This window comes from Protomyctophum bolini, assembly GCF_963924005.1.
Source record: "Protomyctophum bolini genome assembly, chromosome: 24".
NCBI classification, from domain to species: domain Eukaryota; kingdom Metazoa; phylum Chordata; class Actinopteri; order Myctophiformes; family Myctophidae; genus Protomyctophum; species Protomyctophum bolini.
The window spans coordinates 18,515,652-18,538,252 of NC_137885.1; the positions used below are offsets into that span (position 1 = coordinate 18,515,652).

At 42.7% G+C, this 22,601-nt stretch overlaps 1 protein-coding gene across 1 annotated transcript in view; it reads left to right on the top strand.

Annotated features, from left to right (window-relative positions):
- Window positions 1-21,862, top strand: part of LOC308311800 (NALCN channel auxiliary factor 1-like) — a gene marked incomplete at its 3' end in the record, with an annotated part of 41,107 nt that extends 19,245 nt beyond the window's left edge. Inside the window, exons 2-3 of the mRNA XM_080758577.1 lie at window positions 18,337-18,508; window positions 21,504-21,862. Coding sequence (XP_080614703.1) covers window positions 18,337-18,508; window positions 21,504-21,862 — 531 coding nt within the window. The remainder of the gene's footprint in view (window positions 1-18,336; window positions 18,509-21,503) is intronic.
- Window positions 21,863-22,601: the final 739 nt, after the last annotated feature.

Below are 22,601 nucleotides of genomic sequence, written 5' to 3' on the forward strand. Positions count from 1 at the left end.
CCTGAGGAAGAAATTTGTCTTAGACAAAGGGCCCGCATGCAAGCGTAGCCCTAGGGCCGATACATACTCCCATTTCGGCGCTGTAGTGCCGAAATGATTTCGGCTCGTCAGAAATTTTCAGTAGCACCGAAGAGCCGACTTTAGGACGGTACCCGCCCCCCCGAACCTCAAATGACGTCAAATTGTAGGCTCTACAGCGCCGAAACGACTTTTATTCGGCTCTAAAATAGGAGTATGAATCGGCCCTTAGTCTATGTCGCCACAGTGCAGCGCCAAAATACTATACTATACTATACTATACTATACTAGTGCTTGTTGACTGTGGTGTGTGGTGATGGTTTACGCCTCATTTGACCAAAATGGCAATAGCGATATTCATGAATACCGTCTTCACCAATAATAACAAAACGTGCCATACAAGAACAATGTGGGTGCAACTAAGAGATTTGCAGAGTAATTCCACGCATGGATTTTTCAATGATGACAAACGAACCCTCCACATGAGTTTTACTTTCACTTCTCCTTCATCAGGCACTTAATCCTATGTGTCATGTCCTGGTCAGGTCAGACCAACGGCAGTCAGTGGGGGTAATCTAATTAGGTATTAACCGATTATGACCTGATGTCACTTTAGCTTTTAAGGACCACTTCACCACTTTTCAACCTATCTTCATATAATAGGTCCTCACTAATAATCATGATAAAATGGGAAAACATTTTTTTATACTCGGGTCTGTGGGCAGTTCAGAAACCCATTCGCAGCTGATTCCGCATCTCTGTAGCTGTACTGGGGAAGGGGAGCGCTTGATTGCCTTACAAACCCCTGCCGTGCGGACGTCTAAGCGCCGCCCGGCTCATATGACTGAATGTGTGGCTCCAGGCAGCCCCGTAAAGACATCAAGCGCTATTCTCCAGTCACATAGCCTACTTGCCGAGCACAACAAGGAAGTGATGTGGCTCGCTCTGGTGGCGCAAAGCGTATCTACTTTTGTGAATTCAATAGTTTTATTAGGTTAATATTGCTTGCTATATGTTTGTAACCGTTTTAGAAAAGCAATAATATGGTCCTCAGGTCTCAATACATGGGTTTTGACGAGGGGAAACAACGAGCCACACTGACCCAATGAATTCCTCTGAAGCAGGAAAAGGGGCCTGCAGAGCCCACCTCTAGTGCTGTACCTGAGTCAGGACTCAGGACAGAGCTTTTCAAAGTGGAGGACTATACAGGTGCCAGTCAATCAGCTGGTTGTGCTGGTTTCAAAAACGCCTTTGGGCATGTCATTATTTCCTATTATCTTTCAAAGATTTTAGGGAAATGCGGTGAAAGTATCAGATCTGCAAGCTCACAACATACATGTGACACGTTTAGCACCCCCCCCCCCCCCCACACACACACACACACACACACACACACACACACACACACCCTTCTTTCTAAAAGCCAGTTCACAGTAGTGGGGGCCACAGACTGCTATTTGGGTGTCCTGGCATGAAAACATTTTGGAACCCCTGCAGTAGGAAATTGAGCTCGTGGCGTAGCTCATTCTGTGTGTTATCAAAGCGGGGGCTTAGAAATACCTTGATATTTCCATATTTCAAATCTTCATATTTTCTTGGGGAATGGGCTTTGGGTTTGTCGCAACGTTCCTGCTATTTGCATGGTGGCTTACCACAGTGAAACAGGTAATCTAATAAGCCTGTTTTTGTCCCAAGAATCCCAAAACAAATTCTGCGCTTTGAAGCTGCACCAGCACTGAAACAGGCCGACAACAAACCCTAGCAGCAAACACATCCAAACTGTTCCAACAGTTTTGCTATACTTTCATGCCACAATGTCGTGGGACAAGTCAGTGACGTTACGTATCATGGCCACTTAAGCACAGGCATGAACGGCACTTGATGTGTTCAGATCTTCTATTCAAGGGTTTGCAAATGGTGTTCATAAAGTGTGTGTGTGTGTGTGTGTGTGTGTGTGTGTGTGTGTTAGTCTAGTCCTCACTGGACTGAATGCAGAAAGGCTGTATTTATTTATGTAAAGTAGACCGATGGGGTGAATCCAGGTAAAGGCTCAGTTTCATTGATCCCACCAATTGCTGTTGGCCCAAATGCACTTCAGTCATTTGTGAGGAGATGATGGGGATCAAAGAGCCGTGGTGGAAAGTAACTAAGTACATTTACTTAAGTACAATTTTGAGGTATTTGTACTTTGTAGTAGCAGTAGAGTATGTCACATTTTCAGTACTTTTACCTCTACTCATTCACACTACATTTCAGAGGCAAATATTTTACTTTTACAAGCTCACAATGCATTGTGAGCTTGTAGATCTGCAAACAAGACATTCTGCATCGTGAGTAGGCTACTTTCTACTTTTAAGTACTGTAAATGTAAATTATTTTGTACTTTTACACAATTACAATCATATTTAATTGAATGATCCGTGGGTCGGCGGTTCGAATCCCGGCTCCTCCTGTCTACATGTCGAAGTGTGCAAGACACTGAACCCCAAATTGCTCCCGATGTGCTGGTTGGTACCTTGCATGCGGCTTCCATCGGTGTATGAATGTGTGTGTGAATGGGTGAATGTAATGCACAATCTATGTATATAAATGCACCATTTACCATTTATAAAAAAAGCCACTGCATTTTTTCCATTTGTTTCCTTTGTGATAAATGGGAACATACTGTATAAAGTTAGTTCCATTGATCCATGCAGAAATGCGCATGCATAAAGTTAGTGGCAAATCAAGTGGCAAAGTGAGTTTAACTTCGTTTTAAACGCGATCAGATTCTCTGTTTGGATGTATGGGATGTCAAGGCCAGGAAGTAGTTGTGACACTCAGTAGTGGGTATGGCGATGATGTCACGCACATACCCTCTATAGATGATTCATCGTTTAAGACACGTGCTCTGAAAATGCACGCTGTCCATGTGCAGCCGAACAGCTACCGTATTAAGGTGGTCAGATGGATGGACCGCAATCACTTAAGAGATTTTCAAGTGGGCCTTGAACCAGAAAAGGTTGGGTTAAAGATGACAAAGGGTATTATAACAATGATATACTTAAAACACTTAAGTGGGTTTACTTTGACCAGTGGTCTATTCTTGATTTATTCCTTTTTTCCCCTCTACACACAGCCAAAAATAGCCAATCTACAAGCTCACAATGCTTCGCAATGTGACATGTTATGAGCTTGTAGATCTGCTATTTTCCGTGATTGTCCGATCTCAGAATAAGGACACCAGGGTTCATCATGTGCTGGAAGTATTTACACAAAAGGCTTTTTTGGCAATATCACAAAAGTAATCTATATATATGTTTGGCATACCCGTGCATTGCAGTGACAAAAGAAAGAAAGGAAAAAAATGCACCTAAAGCACGTTTGAAAATAGCCGAGGTAGTGTGAGAGCCATGGTTTGTGTGAGCACTGACGATCCTCCGTGCCACTCACTCTCTTTCTATCTTGGATCTAACGCCGTCGCTGACTCATAGGCTTTTTATAGTCCTGTCATTGCACTTCACAGCCACGCTCGCATTATCACCGTTCCGTCAGAAAGAGATATACGGTGTTATAAAGAGTTTAAGTGGGAGTTAAAAGTTGGCACATATACCTATACCCGAAGGTTGTACTGTAGTATACAGTATACTGTATACATTATGATAGGAGGAGGACCACAGCATTTTCCCACACAGAAAGGGCAGAGAGGGACAACGTGTTGACTCAAGTGTCCTGACCAGGGACTTGCAGCTATTTTCGGGGCGCAACCCAGCACTCTTTATCTAGCCTACTGGAGATGCGGTGTACGACATGTATTTAGAAACAAATTAGTTAAACGCAAAATGCTGCGTTCAACTTTAGGGGACTTTCTACTGAATGCTAACTTCCTACAGTATGGCATGGAAAGGAGTGGCATTTGCATTTCTTTCACTATATAGTAAATACTGCATTCGTGGTCTGGAAAGGGCAGTTGCTTTACAGACGGATAAAAGGGCAGGGGCCGAAGCGCCCTTTGATGTCTATGTGTGCACGTGCCTGGTCCGAAATATGTGACCATCTTGTGGACTTCACATACCTTACATGGAGGCCTTTAAATAAGTGTCCCAGACCCAAATACCGCAAGGTTCAACTCTGCTAATAAACAATGATTACATTCGGACACTGACGCTATGTGATGTCTACATGCTTGTCACATATTGTCACCAAGTTCACCGTAACACCACCATGCTGGAGTGAGCGAGTGTGAGTGAGCTAGTGGCTGAGATTTGGGGTATTGACGATATGCACATGGCTGCCATCTTGCCAGCATGGTGCTAACTAGGTGCAACTTCCCATAGACAGCCCATTCATCCAAACAGAACAGTCCTATCTAATTGTATTAAATAATGTCAAACTCACCAACATTGCAGCTGTACGGAAAGCTTGAATTATCCTCAATGCGTTTGTTTAACAACAATCCACTGTAGACATGTTATGAGCTACTCCCTGTCAAGAAATTCCTTGTGTGCTGGAGTTTGGAAGTGCTCGTTGACTATCACTCAACAGCTATGCATACCACCCGTTTGGAATTTGCACAGTTGCTTTACTGATAATAATTGCTTCCAAACCCTGACAATAATCATCTGCAAGGAATTTCTTGATAGGAAGTACATCATAACATGTAAGGATTTTTATGAAACAAACATTTTGCAGATAGTAAGATGATAAATCAAGATTTTCTTACAGCTGCAATGTTAGTGAGTTTGACGTTATTTAATACAATTAGATAGGACTTTTCTGTTTGGATGAATGGGCTATCTATTAGCACCTTGCTGGCAAGATGGCAGCCGTGTGCATACAGTATATGGTCAATTGGAATTCAGGACAGGAGCAGGGCCCTGACACCTATAGGCTCCCGGGCCCCCCTGACAGGCTCTCGGGCCCCCCTGATAATATTAGTTAACAACCTGAACGCTAATATACTTTGTTGACCAGGGATCGCATTGTTAAGCTTGTAGATCGGCTGTTTTCTACGATTGTTCACACGCCAGAATAGAGATGCTATATACTGATGCTTTGCGCTAAACATACACATGCGCATAAAGAATTTGAGGTATATAGTCACGAACAGAGTATGAGTGCCTTGTTTTTTAGTACAAGCCAGTATACTGTACGTAATAAGTATACTGTACGTAATAATTGAGTGAAAAGTGCAACAATTCTTAATTCTACAACAACAGCTGTGAGTGCGGCTTCAGTTCAGGTGGATCACCACCCATCAGGCAAACTAGGCATACTTAATGAACTGATGGGTGTGGCCACATTAAAACATAATTTTAACACTTTGTTTTTGAAAAAATAAAAAAATTAAATCTTTCTCCTAGCATAATCATAATACCTGATGATCATGTTTTAGGGGGGGGGGGTCACGGCATTCCATCTTTAAGTAAATCACTTGAGTACTTTTCCCACCATTGCCTGTCGAACTATACTAGTACTACACTGCCTGACTAAAGGCAGAAAATGCTAATTTGTACATGCGCATGAGGCCAGAAATGTTGTCTGACCAAAAGAGATCAATCCCGGGCTTTAACTCTTGTCCCCTTGCATCTTTTTAAATCACGTTCAAGCCAAAATGCTTTACCTTGTTGACTACTTAAGTAGGCGTGAGAGGAAAAAAACTAAAAAGGCACCCAAAAGGCAAACAAAGCACTGTCACCTGAGGTGATGTTTGGCCTGTGGTTCAGGGCTTGCTTTGTGGTTCTGCAGATCAGTAGAAGTAACAGCAGTGGTGGTCAAAGCCTAAGGTACACAAATATTTTACTTAACCAGAAGTAAGTACCAATACTGCAATGTAGAACTACTCCACTACAAGTAAAAGTCCGGAATTCAAAATGTACTTGAGTAAATGTACAAAAGTATTGGCATCAAAATGTACTTAAAGTACCAAAAGTAAAAACGCAGTATGCAGAATGTCCCATTACAAGTTTTCAAATGTCAAAAAAATCTTTGAAAACAGCTCACAATGCGCACGCATTGTGAGCTTGTTGAGTATTGGCTATTTTCAAATAGTCGAAATGAAGTGGTTCATTGCAAAACTGTCAGGACTTCAGCAGAGCGACTGGGGAGGCTCCACTGAGGTTCTCTGCAGCACAGGGCTTCCTCCACGGCTGCTGTCACGCTCTCCCACACTCCTTTATGTTTGATGTGACAGGTGTGGGGAAAAATAACCGAGGAGGGAGGGGGGGGGGGGCGTGAGAAGTGGGGCTTATTGGTTTTGGGATGTGAGAGGAATGACCACCGCACTCCAATATGGTATGTATTATAGCCCATTGTGAATTGGCCTTAATTGCACTTTGTTCAGATATTGTGACTTTGTCCTTTTCATCTAACTGGACTCGAGATAAGTTTGTTAAACTTGACAACCTATTCATATATAAATGGTTATTTATTTCATTTATTTATTTATATACTGTATGTAGCTCTTTATTTATATAGCACATCCAAGGTGCTTTACATAGATTGTGGAATACATTCACCCATTTACACACATTCAATTGGTTAGTCTAACTGTAAATGGGATGTACTATACATGCTCAGAGTTGAGCGAGGAATGTCTGAGGAATGTCCTGTGCACAGATCCACGTCCCCATGGCCCTTAGATATCATGTCCATCTTGTCCCCTATGTCCCACGTCCATTGATATCATGTCCCCTACGTCCTACGTCCCCATATACCTACAGTAGATAGATATCCATGTCCATCATGTCCCCTACGTCCTACGTCCTCATACAGTATACCTAGATATCCATGTCCCTTATGTCCCTATAGATATGCATATCCCTCATTTCCCCGTGTTCTTACAGCATGATCTAGTACGAGAGTGACGACACTCGTGTTGACTCCCATTGTAACAATGGAATGTGGAAGTGCTCATTCCATCTCAATGGAATAGTTCCGATGTTTGGAACTATAGCCATAGCACCCCGATTTGTGGCGAGATCAAAGCGTGTCGCGACTCTCTTCTTCTACGGCTCTGGTTCCTATACGTCCCCGTGTCATCACGTCACCCACGTCCCCATGTCCCCTACATGTCCCCATGTCACTATACATCGCCATGTCTCATGCCTCATTGACAATGTTGGAAGCAGATCAAGCGCTGCGGTGATTGAAGGTTCCCCATTCACACTGATCACACAGACTGATCAAATCAAACTGCAGGGTCTGCTTCCTGGCTAACTCAATTTGCTCTTAAACGCTTCCCTTCTCACACTGAACACGCACATGCTCGCGCAGGCACACGTGCACTCGCGCGCGCACACACACACACACACACACACACACACACACACACACACACACACACACACACACACACACACACACACACACACACACACACACACACACACACACACACACACACACACACACACACAAGCTAGAGGAGATCGGGGCACTACCCATTGAGCTCTAATGAAAGCGGTTACCTTGGCAACTGCCTGCACACATTTTCAGGAGGACCCAGATTTCCTGTCGGTAACCGGTCTGGGATGCTTTTATTTTGGTGTCCTTTTGATAACAACAGCATCCCTATAGTAGGTCTGTCACAATTATTGCATAATTGCCTAAATCGCGATGTTTGGAGACAACCGCATTTTTTTTTTCTTTTTGTACAATCGGCATAATTGTTTATAGAGGAAATTGATCTAGCTCAGAAAGCGTCGCAAAATGTTTGAAATTTTACTTTTGTTACAAGATAATAAATTGTTATTTTTTGTAGGAATGGTTAACTGAATATTGACCGCCCTTAACACCACCTCTTTGGAAACCTCCTTGCACCACCCCTATGTAAAATTACAAACAGTATATGTGACCTCTTTGGAAACCCCCTTGCACCACCCCTTTTTTTGTGTTTTTCGTTTTCACGTCATATGAAAGCATGGAATCATAGCATCAAATTGACATATTGGTTGTCCAGTTTTGGAGATATGGCTTATAGAGTGATGCCTTACAGAAAACAGCGAGTTGAGGAAACAGGCTTGAAAGGTTCACTTCTGTGGTCTCTAACATTGCACCTAGCTACATGTTTAAGCATTTATTTCATATTTATATTTATGTCGATTTCAGCTCTGACATTTATTTGAGACATGCTCTAGTGTGAAGAGTCTGCCTGTGCTATTAATTCATTATGGATAAAAAATAATAATAATTTCAGTTTTTCTCCTCTGGTGAAACGCCTAAGTAAAATGACAAAACAATTCTGAAGCCACAGTATCCTAACGGCACAGCTGCCAAATTCCAGACTCTGCATTTTGCACAAGGCTTGGAATTTGGCACACAGTTTTGGTGCAGTTTTGGTACATTAGCAACTCAAAGGATCCCCACAATGCTCTAATGACATACGATAATAGGGCTGCTTACATCACAGCCTGTGTGGAATGATGGAGGGAGTTTTGTGAGTGGTGGTGAATACTGTACGTTGTGCAAAAGGCAAACAGGGTTTGCCGCTAATTGTTTGTCAAGTGACAAGTGGCTGGAGAATGGTTGTTAATTGTCCTAGTTAAGCATCCATACTCTTTTTCAGTGGTGGAAAAAGTACTCAAATATTTTACTTAATTAAAAGTCCGGAATAACAGTACAAAAGTACTGGTATCAAAATGTATTTAAGTGTACTATTAGTGTATTTTAGTACTATTTCACAAGTTTTCAAATGTATAAAAAAGCAGATCTAGCTCACAATGCTTGCAGATTGGCTATTTTCAAATAGCCGATGTATATAGCGTTGAAGTGGTAACTGTCTGTTTTGTAATAATAATCAAAATCTACAAAGTAACTACTAACTAAAGTTTTCAAATAAATGTAGTGGAGTAAAAGTACAATATTTGCCTCTGTGATGTAATGTGTAATTTTTTTGATGTAGTGTGTAATTTGTTTTGTGAATGGATGCTTCATTTTACTTAATTGTACTTCATTTTACTTCGTTGTACAAGAGTGACATGCAAAAAATCCAACAATAGCAAAAATGGCCGCGTGTTGTTGGGAGCTGTCAGCGACTATTTTTGCCATTTATTACTTTTGAGTGTGATAATGACCATGTTTAAAAGGCGTGAATCTCGTTTGTGTCCGAGCATAGGCATGGCTGACGCATGGTATCGCCCCGCCTGCCTGTGATTGGTCTACTGACACTGCCCGTCTTGACTGTCCTCTGAGACGCGAGGGCCGTGGTGAGATTGAGAAATAAATAATAGGCTACAAGAGAATGACAGCTTGGCACGCGCAACAGAATGCAGCCTAATATTGTTTATGCCGTTTGCTTTGATTGAATAACACGTATGTTGTTATTGTTGTGATTTGATTTGAGTGTGTTCTAAATAAAGTGTTAGTGTTGATTATCGTGTATTAATCTAATTATAGTAAACTAATACCATTACACTAAAATGGATAAAGATGAAGGGGAAATATATATTTTTATAGTACAATAATGTTTCAAGTTTACACAAATCACACAATAATCAACACAAACACACCCAAATCAAATCATATTATGGCATGCATGTTCAATCAATTATTCCATCAAAGCAAACGGCATAAACAATATTAGTTTGCCTCTTCTACAAAAATAAAACGTACAAGTTAGCGTTCTATTGTATTATTTCCCACTACGGAGTAACCTCGCATCAGACTATCCAGCATATCCACCTCGGAGGACAGTAGGTCAAGACAGGCAGTGTCGGTAGGCCAATCACAGGCAGGCGGGGTGTTACCATGCCTATGCTCGGACACAAACGTAATTCACGCGTTTAAAAGAGTCTGTGGGTTTTATATATAAAAGACAGCACTCCAAAATCCTGTGGAAAAGTGACGCATGTGCACTAATAATATAAAGTGGGGCCCTGGGTGAAACACAGGAATCGGTTAGTCTAGACAGCAAATGGCTCACTATTAGGCTTAGTCATCTAATCTATATAAATAGGGGTTTGGCCATGCATCCAGCAAGCCCAACCCAGTAGTCACTTTGAGTGGCACCACACAAAGCCAAGGGTGACCATGTACTGTATGTGTTGTAGCGACTACTTCTTCCCATCAAATCAAATTAGAAGTAGTGCTATGAGGCTGAGCTGTCGGCAGGAACTGTATGACGCGTTTCTTTCGATCAAATCCAGAAAAGTTCTTATTGTAGTTAAGGTGATTTATTGACAAATAAACAAGGTCCAAGAAATGTACTGAAATGTTGATAAATGAAAATGTAGGTATAAAAGTTAAAGTTAAACGGTCAACAGAAAATATTGAGCCTAGAGCTCACCCCCATTCTCTCACTGAATGCCACTGCCCAGACACACAGCTGACATAAGTAAAGTGATTAGCAGACACACAGCAGGAGCTCATCAATCAGGTAAGGGCTGTGGCACATCGAAAACCCAAGCACGAAAAAATAAAAAAATAGAACAAACAACAAACAAAATGTATATTTTGGCTCCTACAGTATGTGTTGTCGGGCATTACTATTACTAACCCTACCCCAAACCCCAAACCTAACCCTAACCGCAAGCACGACGCAACGCATGTCGGACCAAAGCAAACTTTACTTTATTCCGCAAAAGAAAAAGTTGTTTGCGGTGGACACAAAAATGATGGCGTGAGCAGGATTCAAACCCAGGTGGTATGGATTGAAAGTCTATTGTCTAACAAGCCATGTTACGAGACCAGACCCACAGGAACGCACCCAGGGTGCCGGCTTGATTGCGGCGAGCCGCCCCACGTCCGAAACGGTTGAGAAATGACAGAGTTACCGTGTGGGGGTCCCTCTACTGTACCCTGTACTGTACTGTACTGTACTGGCACACCCGAAGGTTAGGTTGCGCACAGGTGGTGAAAATCAACCATGCTGTTTCCGTGCTCAGACGCACCCATCCACACTCCCACCAACACACATAGTCACTTCAGGAAGTGGTTGCACCACTTAAAAAACCCTGCCTAGTGCCTAGTAGGGGAGGGGTAATAGTATTTCTCACAGGCATAGCTGAGGGCACACTATTTTGAAAAACATTTTTGAATATAGTTAAAATAGCCAATCTACAAGCTCACAACGTGTCAATGTAGATCGGTAGTTGAACTATTCAATAATGTTTTTCAAAATAGTAAAAAAAAAAAAAAGGTAAAGAAGTCTAGGGATAAATTTGCATGGACGTAAATAGAGCCCTTGATGTCAGTGCGCTCCAAGGACTATTAAAAGAGGACAGGAAGCAAAGACCGTACGTTGGACTCCATGTTGCTCCCTGGAAGGAAAGAAACATGCACAATGGGCTATATGCAGCCAACACTTCCGCATTCAGCTTCCTTGGTCTCAATTGCGCATGTTTCTTTCCTTCCAGGGAGCAACATGGAGTCCACCGTACGGTCTTTGCTTCCTAACCTTATTTAATTAACCTTGGTGCATTCCAGGAACCACTGTGTGAGCTGTCCATGGCGCTGACAGTTACCTCCAACTATGTGAGCTGTCCGTGGTTCTGATGTTCACAATGCAGTATATAGCCTTGTGTCTGTTGAGACTTGAGTGAGTGAGCATGTGGGAGAAGTACTCGGATATTTTAAAGTACAGATACATACCATACTATAAAAAAACTCAAATAAAAATGTTGCTTTTAGAAAAGTAGCCGATCTTCAAGTTCACGTTCTGAGCTTGAAGATTTCCTATTTAAGAAAATAATATATATAAAATAGGGCTTAATTGATTAATGTATGTTTTGCAATAATAATCTATCTAAAACGTAACGTGTAACTAAAGTTTTCAAAAAATATTGGTATGGAATAAAATGTACAATATTTAAACAATTTAAAATACTCAAATAGGCCTATCAAAAAAATTAAAAAAGAAAAGTGCTTAAGTAGCCTACTGTACTTGAGTAATACTTAGTTACTTTCCCCCACAGGCTCTAAGTAAGGTCTAGCTGTCTGTCAGAGGTAGCCTATTCTTTCGGAGTGGATGTGGGAATGTGTTAAGGCCCTGACAGATTAAAGCTTGGATGTGGTAACGTGTTAAGGCCCTGACAGATGAAAGCGTGACTGACGCGAGTGTCACTGACTCACTCACGTCAATGGTGCGTCATATCCGTCAGGGCCACCACGTCCTCTCCTTGCTGTGGTGGCAGTGATGAGAGCACCGTTTCTCAACCAGTGGCCCACTATGTTAAAGTGGTTAAACTGACTTTGATGCTATATAAACAAAATTCACTGGGGACTCCTGGAACCCACCTCAAGGAACCCCCTGTGGGTAAACCAGTGTACGTCTTTCCATGCATGGTTTGGTTGCACCATGTGACAATGACATACAAACCTCCAATCAATGGCAGGTAGTTTTTAGCCTGCATTAGGGAGGGACCATATCTTTCACAGCAATCACGCTATCAGCAAATAATCAACTGTAGCTGGCTACAAAACATGTCACTGGATTAAATGTGGAGTGACTGTTTGTGGTTTGGCTCGCAATTTACAATTTAGGCATTTTCCAGAGTGGCTTACAATAAGCAAGGTAATAATCACTTGTAGCATGCAGAGATACAGTGTAGTCAGTGCATCAAAGAGACTAGGATCCCATAAACCAAGAACTTATCTGTACCAATAATAGACCTACAATAGAGCTACACAATGCATCTCTCCGCTTCTGAACTACATTATGAACAGTGCTGGAAAGTAACAAAATCTATTGTGCTGTACTACACGTTGTACTATGTTACCACAGGGATAACTGCATGGCTTGTGGCGGCCAAGCTTTCATAGTGACGTTGCTTCGATGTCAGCTCTTCCCGTCACTGTGAAGCAGAATTCACCAAGCGCTGGATTGTTCACCCACTGATAGGGAACATGGCTGGGTTTAGACCGTCATGAGACAGGTTAGATTCACCCTCACTGATGATGTGTTGTTGCAATAGTCATCCCGTTCAGTACGAGAGGAGCTGCACGTTAATTTGGTGCATTCTACCCTGGATTTGAACCCGGATAATCTTTTCATCCATTTTCTTTTACCACTGAGCTAATAGTAAAAATATTCAATCAGTAAATCTATAGTTTCACTGATGAAGTATTTCACACCACTACATTTGGGAAGGCAGTAATTAGAGAGCAGGTTATGCGGTTACATCCATTCAAGTTTGCTTTGAAAGCTTTTTTTTGCTTCATAATCTTTGAAAAAAAAAACTCTTATAAACATAACAATGAAGGCGGCTGTGTGGCCAGATGCCAACACAATATAAAGTGCCTGAAGGACATTGGCGCTGGAAATCTCTCTCATTGTAAGGAACTTGCATCCACTTAAGTCGTCAAGAATTTGTCTACCATTATGCAGTCAAAAACAGAACTAGACGATGAAATGACCAAATGTTTTTTTTTAAAGTGAAATATCCCTTTAACCCTGTATTATATTTTGTTACACGGCGTACATGGCGTGATTGTGAGCTTGCAGATCTGCTATTTTAATCTTATATTAATCATATTGTTTATAAGAAAGCTTTCTCCAAGATTACAATGACAAACCACGGCCCTCTCACGTATTAGGACATTATCAGTCAACAGAAAAAAGTGTAGGTGTTTTTGATGAATCTATCGTGGAGTTTTAAGTTATAATGAGTTTGTATAGGGAGGGGGCGGGGCAGCTAAAATGAATATCAAATATCTAAATACTGAATCAAGCAACTTAAAAACTGCTCGGGATGTTCACATAAGACTGAGTAGACGATGAAATGACCAAAAGTTTTTTGGTCATTTGTGAAATATGTGAAATATCCCTTGAAGTGAAATATCCCTTTAAGACTAACGATTTTGCCTAAAAAAAATCTAATCCTGTTGATTCGTTGATATAAGAAATAAAGAAAAACACTTGATTATTTGATTAACCTACATGAGCGAGATCACGTCGGTTATTGGTTCTACATTTTTGATATATTTTCGGTTAACTGTCCAGCCCTAGTTTCCTACTGAAAGGGTTAGGGTGAGGATACCGCTTTAACTCGGTTGTTTTCAAACATTGTCATGTCAAGGATCCCCCAAACTGATATGTATTAAACCACGTACTCCCATCTGAAAAGAGTTTGTGCCAAGGACTCCCATAAGACTCTCAAAAATAGCTACAGTACAAGCTCCCAAGCCTGTAGATCGGCTATTTTCCAATATATTTTCATTCGAAATCAGCGGCGTAAAATGTTGTATAAGCTTAAACGAGTTCAAGTGGGTTCAGCCTCCCCAGAAGGAACGGTTCACCTCCTGTGCTAAAAGCGTAAATGGTCTTTAGTGGTACCAACGCAGAGAGCAGACGCTCCGTAAAATGGTCTTAGTGGTACCAACGCAGAGAGCAGACGCTCCGTAAAATGGTCTTAGTGGTACCGCCGCTGAGAGCAGACACTCCGTAAAATGGTCTTAGTGGTACCGCCGCTGAGAGCAGACGCTCCGTAAAATGGTCTTAGTGGTACCGCCGCTGAGAGCAGACGCTCCGTAAAATGGTCTTAGTGGTACCAACGCTGAGAGCAGACGCTCCGTAAAATGGTCTTAGTGGTACCAACGCTGAGAGCAGACACTCCGTAAAATGGTCTTAGTGGTACCAACGCTGAGAGCAGACGCTCCGTAAAATGGTCTTAGTGGTACCAACACTGAGAGCAGACGCTCCGTAAAATGGTCTTAGTGGTGCCAACGCTGAGAGCAGACGCTCCGTAAAATGGTCTTAGTGGTGCCAACACTGAGAGCAGACGCTCCGTCACTGTGGGGTGCCGTTACTGACGATCTGCATGTGAGAATGAACGCTACCGTGTCTGTATCAAGCGCTCAATGATGGAAAGTAATTAAGTGCCTTTAATCAAGTACTGTATACAGTTGTGAGGTAGCCTACCTTTAGCAGTTTAATTAGAGTATTTTCTATACTTTGTAGTATCTCAGAGGCAAGCATTATACTTTTTACTCCACAGTTATGGTCCCTTTATTGTCCCTTTGTCCTCCACAATTATCCCTTTACTACTGCTACTACTACTTTGCGATGATGCTACTATAGGGTTTGGGCCACTATGCGTCCACGTCGCACCCCTGATCCAACCGATATTATGTGTGAGCCATGGCGTCGTGGGCTTTGTCAGAGTACCCGTTGTACCCGTCTGTGTCTCATTTGTGCCCATGTATGGAGATCTCTGTATCTGTCCGCCTATTCCTTTGCCCTTCGCGTGCCATATACTATATGGTCGGCCCCATGTGCACATGACCTATATGGGCACATCGGTCGGATCTGTGGCTCTGGGCAACTGGATCTCCATATATGCTTTGGTACTTTCGCCTTTGACACAAGTAACATTCGAATACAGGACCTTTATACTACTCTATGTTGTGATATTGCTACGTTTACTTAAGTAAAAACAAATGGCATACACCACTGTCTGTATCAAGCGCCTGCCCGCTCTGCGCTGAAGGGACTATTCAACCTCCCTCTTCAAATGATCTCGTTGCTTTCCTTTGGTTATATACAGTAGCTCCAGCATGATTGATGAGGCAGTGCCCGGCCCGCTGCGGACCCCCGCCTCGCCTCATCTCTCCGGGGGAGGGCCTGCAGGGATGACCTTGAACACTCTGGGTCAGGAGGAGGTCGCCAGATCCCAGTGAATTGACAATTTAAGGACTTTTAAAACCAAAACAACTAACTACCGGTCAAGCATTGGCCAAATTGTCAAGTAATATAAGATAGAGGCAAACATTTTGAAAGTGGACGATCTACAAGCTCACACGATCGGCTATTTTCACAATATTTATCTGTGGAACCGAGTCAAATCAAATTGAATGCCTCAACTCCTACAATCTGCAGGGTTAGGGATGTACGGTATGTACGAGCTGCGTTCGCTTCCCGCGTTTGCGCGTCTTACTGGTATTGTGACATTACACAGACTTATAGATTCAAAATGTTATAACCTAAACCATCATGTCAGAGAAAAGGACTGCACATTGGTGTTCAGCATTCAGTTGTTTGAAATCAGAAGTACAGTCCTTTGTAAGCAAATTAAATAAGTAATAATAACCCCAATAATAGTGGTTTTTAGTTACACATATGCAGTCCTTCGGTTATCTTGGCACTCGTGAACATCTTGTTTTAACCCACTTTGACCTGACGACGAAAATCCTCTAAATCCTGACAGTTTTCTGAAATACCTCATTTTTCTATGTCAGTGATAGTCAAAAATAGCAGACCTACAAGCTCTGAGCTTGTAGATCTGCTATTTTTCAATAGCTAAATTATAACACGAGTAAGACGCGCAAACGCGGGAAGCGAACGCAGCTGAGACCCTGCAGATCATGTCTGTCTGTCTGTCTGACCTGGCCCCTTTTGTGCCCATACATGGAGCTGAGTGGACCTGGCCCCTTTTGTGCCCATATATGGAGCTGAGTGATTGCTGATGCAACACACTCCATATTTGGATAGCGGGACAGACAGACACACGGACACACGGACACACACACAGACATGATCTGCTAGGTCTCATAGTAAGTGCTCACTGCATTCGCAATAATGTTTAACACACCAAAGGGGGTTCCCGCCCAGAATGGGTTAAAATTAATGTTGTGATTTCCGGGATTGTCCTTTGACTGATTGACATGACACCCTGTACACTCAAGACACGCTCCATATAGGCCAGTACAGAATGAATTTCATATGTTGATCTAACCCCCCCCCCCCCCCAAAGTGCCAACGCTCGCCCAGCAGTCTGCCGTCACCCAGGCGGATGCGTGCATGCTCGATCGCCCCTCAGGGCTTACTGGTTTTTGTGTTTTATATCGAAGACACAGTTTCAGATCTCCTTTGTAACAAATCTCCGCAGAGACACCCGTCTCCCAACAGCACCAAGCAAGTACTGTACGACAAATCGACAATCTCTGTGAGGTGTTTCCGTTGTGCTCCATTTCTGTAGTGGCTTTATCTTTACCATGTCAATCTCACTCACACATTCATACACACATGGCAGAGGGAACCATGAATTTGACAAGAGTTCAACAATCTTCTGCAAATGAACGCGGCTGGCTATGGTTTGAATGTTGGGAAATAAACAATTATTCAGCCTGATGACAACAATCCGTAATCATGTGTTGAAGAAATGTTATTTTTTTCAGTTTACTCTCTAAAAAAAGTCAGAAAAAGTGTGCAGTGTGTGTGTGTGTGTGTGTGTGTGTGTGTGTGTGTGTGTGTGTGTGTGTGTGTGGATGGATGAATGCTTTTGCTAAATGTATTCATATTTAGTAATTATCAGCGTTTATGAAACACATGGGCAAATATTGAATGCGTTGTTGATATGTATTGTCTGTCACGATGTGTTGATGACTTGAGTACAAGGGACCACAATGGAAACAAGCCCTCCCTGGGCTTTTTGTGCCATCCAGTTTTATACTATACTGCTGTAGTGTTTCAAACTACAGGCCTAAAGGGCCAGCTGTCCACACCAATGCATCCATGCATCCATCCATCTTCAATCGCTTATCCGTAGTCGCGTCGCAGAGGCAACAGCTCCAACAGAGAGCACCAGACTTCTCTCTCTCTCCAGCGCAACATTAGTAACGTCATTCTGATCCTTGGTCTGCCCAGAGGTCTCCATCCAGTGATGCAGCTCCTTTAGCGAGCGCTGCAGCGGTCTGGACTGACCAGTTGCACATTGGTGCCATTTGGGGATAATAGTTGCAAGTAGTTGCAAGGAGTTCCAAGTCGTTGACCGACAACAAATTAATTGGTTGATCCACGATTATTTCACATGATCAATAATGTTAATTAATATGCTATAAAACAGATTTCCAAACTCTACATTATTCCACCTCAGTGAATCTGCAATGCCAGAAGCCTTATGAGCTGGATTATAACACATCTCTCCGGTCCGCACTCCGCTCATGAGCTAAATAACACATCTCTGGGTTACGGGCTATACATTAATATTAGGGATGCACCGAATGGGAAATTCTTTGCTGAAACCGAATACAGAATAATATATGAAACATTTGGCCAAAAACGGAATACTGAATAGCCAAATATGATTAATATTATATATCATGTATTTTATTTACCAGTTTTTGTACCATTGCTGTCATGGCCGTAACTTTGTTGTAGAGCTGCATGATAATGTCAAAAGACATTATTGAACGGGTACTCTTACATTTGGATCACATCATCACTACAAAACAGTAGGCCTATGTTACGAAAAGTAACCCCGGATCTTTAGCTATTCAGTTTCGGCTCTATAATCAACCGAACAGAATACCGCCGAATATGCACTAGTTTCAGTGGCTGGATATTTGGTGCATCCCTAATTAATATCTCTCTCCTCTCTTCTCCCCCAATCCTCTTCCCCTCAGATGGCCTACAAACCCTGGCTGTGCGCTCAGTATTTCCCCACCAGCCAGACGTCCTGTCAGAAGAAGGTGCCATGTCACCAGTACTGCCTGGAGGTCCAGCAGAGCTGCCCTTACATCCTGCCCGACAACGATGACCTGATCCAGGGAGGCAGTCCAAGCTTCATCTGTACGGGTCAGTATGGTGGCGCGCGAGAGAGAGAGGCGGTAGGAGGTGATAATTGTTGTGATATTTGGTTAATTCCGTGATGGTTTAACCCTTGATGAGGTCCGATTTAATGTCTTTTAAATCCTAACAGTTTTCTGAATGACTCATGTTGCGTGCCACGTATGCATAATTATATGGTGCTCAAACTTTTTCTTGTCAAGGACCCCCAAAATTAGTTAGTTCAATGTACCGGTTCTTACTTTGCATTGGTTACCCAGAGACAGACTTAACCAATTACACATTGCTCCGTGTTGTGAGCTTGTAGATCAGCTATATGTGCATTAATTTAATAAAAGAAAGAAAAGGGGGAAAAAAAGAAAAACAAACAAACTGATTTCTGATAACTCATTCTATACTGTACTCTGTACTGTAGTGGTCCTTTTGTTGTGAGGGATGCCTGGGTTTACGCGAGGACACACTCCGAGAACACTGTGACAACACTGGATAGATTGTGTCCCATGTCTCATTTCTAATGATGTGGTTTTGTAAACGAATCAACAAAGCAACATCAGTCATACGGCCTGCCCACGGTTTCCTGGCTGTGGGAGGCAGATGGGATCACAGTTCTTTCCCCGTCTCTATACACGACTACACCTGCCTTACATTAAATCCGCCATACTCTTCTTTCTTTAGGTATAGACGCTTCATTAAATGGCATGCAGCAGCACAGAATGAAGACAATATAGCCCATACAGTATACACAGAATGAAAGACAGGACAACCCACACCGTCTATAACAAGATAACGTTCACGCCTCTAATCCAGTTTGAACCCTATTGTGGGGAGGATCTACTATCTATCTCTAAGCTCACAACGCAACGCATTGTTAAGCTTGTAGATCTGCTATGTGCGCCAAGTACAGAGCCAAGTGGACATTTTACGTATTTTAAGTATAGAGGTTATAAGTTAGTGGCTGAATTAATTTGAAATACAAAAAAAAAAAAAAGAATATCCCGTTTGCATCTGTTTGTCCAGGCTCATACAGTATACTGTAGTATATCTTGTGAAGAATTTAATGAACGTGTTTTGATGTCACAGTAGTCACATCGCTCAAATAATTTATTTCAGGGAGACTGTTTTCCACTGCTCATTGTAATACCAGAGGGCTTGCACGACTGCACAATGTTACAAGATTTGCAATGGTGGAAAAAGTACATTCTTTACTCAAGTAAAAAGTAGCAATACTGCAATGTACTCTGTTATAAGTAGAAGTCTGGAATTCAAAATATACTTGAGTAAAAGTACAAAAGCATTGGTATCAAAATGTACAAAAGTAGAAAGTATGCAGAATATCCAATTCCAAGTTTTCAAAAGTATAGCAATCTTTTGAAAATAGCTCTACAAGCAGATAGCAGATCTACAAGCTCACAATGCGAGCTTATAGATCTTTATTTGATTCTTTTTTTAATGGGGCTCAAGTGTTCATGTATATATTTAGCAAATCCAAATCTACAAAGTAACCAGTAACTTACGTTTTCAAATGTAAAAGTACAATATTTGGATAATTGGATCCTAGATGTAGTGGAGTAGAAGTAAAAGTATTGGAAATACTCAAGTACAAATACCTCAAAATTCTACTATAGTACAGTACTTAAGTAAATGAACTTGGTTACTTTACACGACTGAAGATATGCTGCACAGAGCTTTGCAAGCCTGATGAAGCTGCACTGTGTTATCCAAGTCAGTGGTTCTCAAACACCCCCATGAGTTACACAGCCGTAAGAGTCCATTTGGAACCCCCCCCAAGGAACTGTGAAGTGTGAACCCATTTGAAAATATATGCCAAGGACCCCCATAAGAGAAGATTTTTACGGCTCGAGCAGAGATTCTAAAAACCCGTTTAATTTCAAGGACCCCCAGTTTGACATGCATTAGTCTACGGGCCCCCATTGAATGGCATTTCTAACTCTGGGAACCCCAATTTATATTGTAAAATAAATGTTAATTTAACTCCGAGAGGTCAAGGTAAACTTTATTGTCCACAAGGGAAATTTGTCTTGGGCTTTCACCCCAGCTCCAGTTTAATAATGAAATCCACAGTCATTACACCAGATCAGCAGATGATCTTCATTCCGCGTACTTCAGGACAACATTTGCCAAATTCACCATCAAGTTCAGAGGACCTCATTTTTGGAATAAATTACCGCCTCATATCAGAGACTGTACTAGCCTTAGTACTTTCAAGAGACAATTACAGCAGTTCTTATTATCAAGCTTGGGCAACACGTCCTAGTCAGCCCTGCTCTTTATTTATCATTATTAATATTACTACTAGTATAATTTCTTGTTATTATGATTATGTATTATTTTCATTATATTTAAATTTCATTATAATTAGTTTAAGCTCACTTGGCAGCTTTTAAGAAGGCCACTCGACAAACGTATTTCATCCCTTTAGATTTTACCTTTGTTTTTTTTAATCTACACATGTGCAAATAAACTAAACTAAACTAAGGAAGCCGATCTGCAAGCTCATAATGTAGAGCGGCTATTTTAGAACATTTTGAAAAATGAAAATTGTAATGCATAAAAATAAAATAACTTAAACACATTTAAACACAAATTTCCTTTTATTTGGCACTGGCACAAAATCCGTCCGGCCAAAAACGATTTGGAGGTCCCTTCCTTGACATGAAAATGTCTGAGAAGCACACCATTCTCAAACTGCACCTTAGGTTACAGTTAAAGTCCTACTATTTTGCACATACGGTACATTGCTGTATGTGAAATGTGTTATCCGCATTGAACCCATCTCTTGGTGCGGTGAGCCGCAGCCATGCCGTGCTTGGGAATCATTTATAGTTGATCTGATGCTGAGTGCCAAGCAGGGAGGCATTTTGTCCCATTTTTACAGTCTTTGGTATGACCCGGCCGGGGATCGAACCCTCGACTTCCCAGTTTCAGGGCAGACACTAGCCACAAGGCCACTGAACCGAACCTTTATTCCTGTTCTTCTCTCCAGGGCTCTTGGGTGACCGGCAGCCGGAGAGCGAGGCGGAGTGCTGCGATGTCAGATGGGAAGCCGCCAGAGTGGACCACCAGCCTTCAGGCGGGACGCTAAAAAGGACTCCTCCTCCTCCTGCTGCCCCGTGCCAACCCCAGGGGGGGGCCACGGGGGTCACCTCCGCCGCCGCGGCCACGCCCCGACTATGTGGCGGGCGACTGAAGATCTGCCTGCTCGCCCTCGTCCTCCTACACACTGTCATCGTCATACACACGACGGCCTCCCATAATTCCACGGGGGTGGCGGGGGATTCGCCTTCGCCGGCCCCCCTCGCCATTTTCGCGCCGGAGGAGACTGCCGCCTCTAGCGAAGAGTAAACCTCGGGGTGGGATGGGGGTGGGTTGGTGGGGGGAGGGGGTTTGGGGGTCAAATCAAAGATTTTACAATGCTTGTAAAGAATGATGTCTTTTCAAGAGGAATAATGTTTCCTTATATGGCTGTTACAGTGTCGCATGGCTGCCAGGGACACACACGCGTCTGGCGGCGAGACATTCTGGACACGCCTCCTCCGCAATCTGCCACCAATGAAACCATCCATCCACAGGAAGTGGGAGGGATATATATAGTATCCAAGAAGCTATAGGGATGCTGGGATTGGACATTGGACCAAAAAAAAAAAAAGATTTCTGACGCCCGGATTTATAGTTTGTATAGCGCAGCGGAGTCTCACGCCTGGCTGTAAGTAACCAATGTACAAGCTTGCGGATGTGACACGTTTTGAGCTTGTAGAGCTGCTATTTCCGGGGGCGCGACTCCGCCGCACGACCAAGTATAGGTTCTGGCTTTAGGAATCACACTCCCCCCCCCCCCCCCCCCCCATCCCCTCAGAAGCACTGACCTCTCGCCACTTGAAACCCACCCATCGTTTCTATTTCACCCATAATGTTTTATACATCACACCGTCTCCCTCCCACTCTCTCTCTCTCCCACCCTCTCTCCTGTTGGGGAATAAGTATGCATCGAGTGTAAGGCGCTGATTCTCAAAATGGGGACGGGGACGGGGGACTGGGGTCCTCCACAAGGGTTTCAGGGGGTCGGCAATTAAACAAGTTAGTG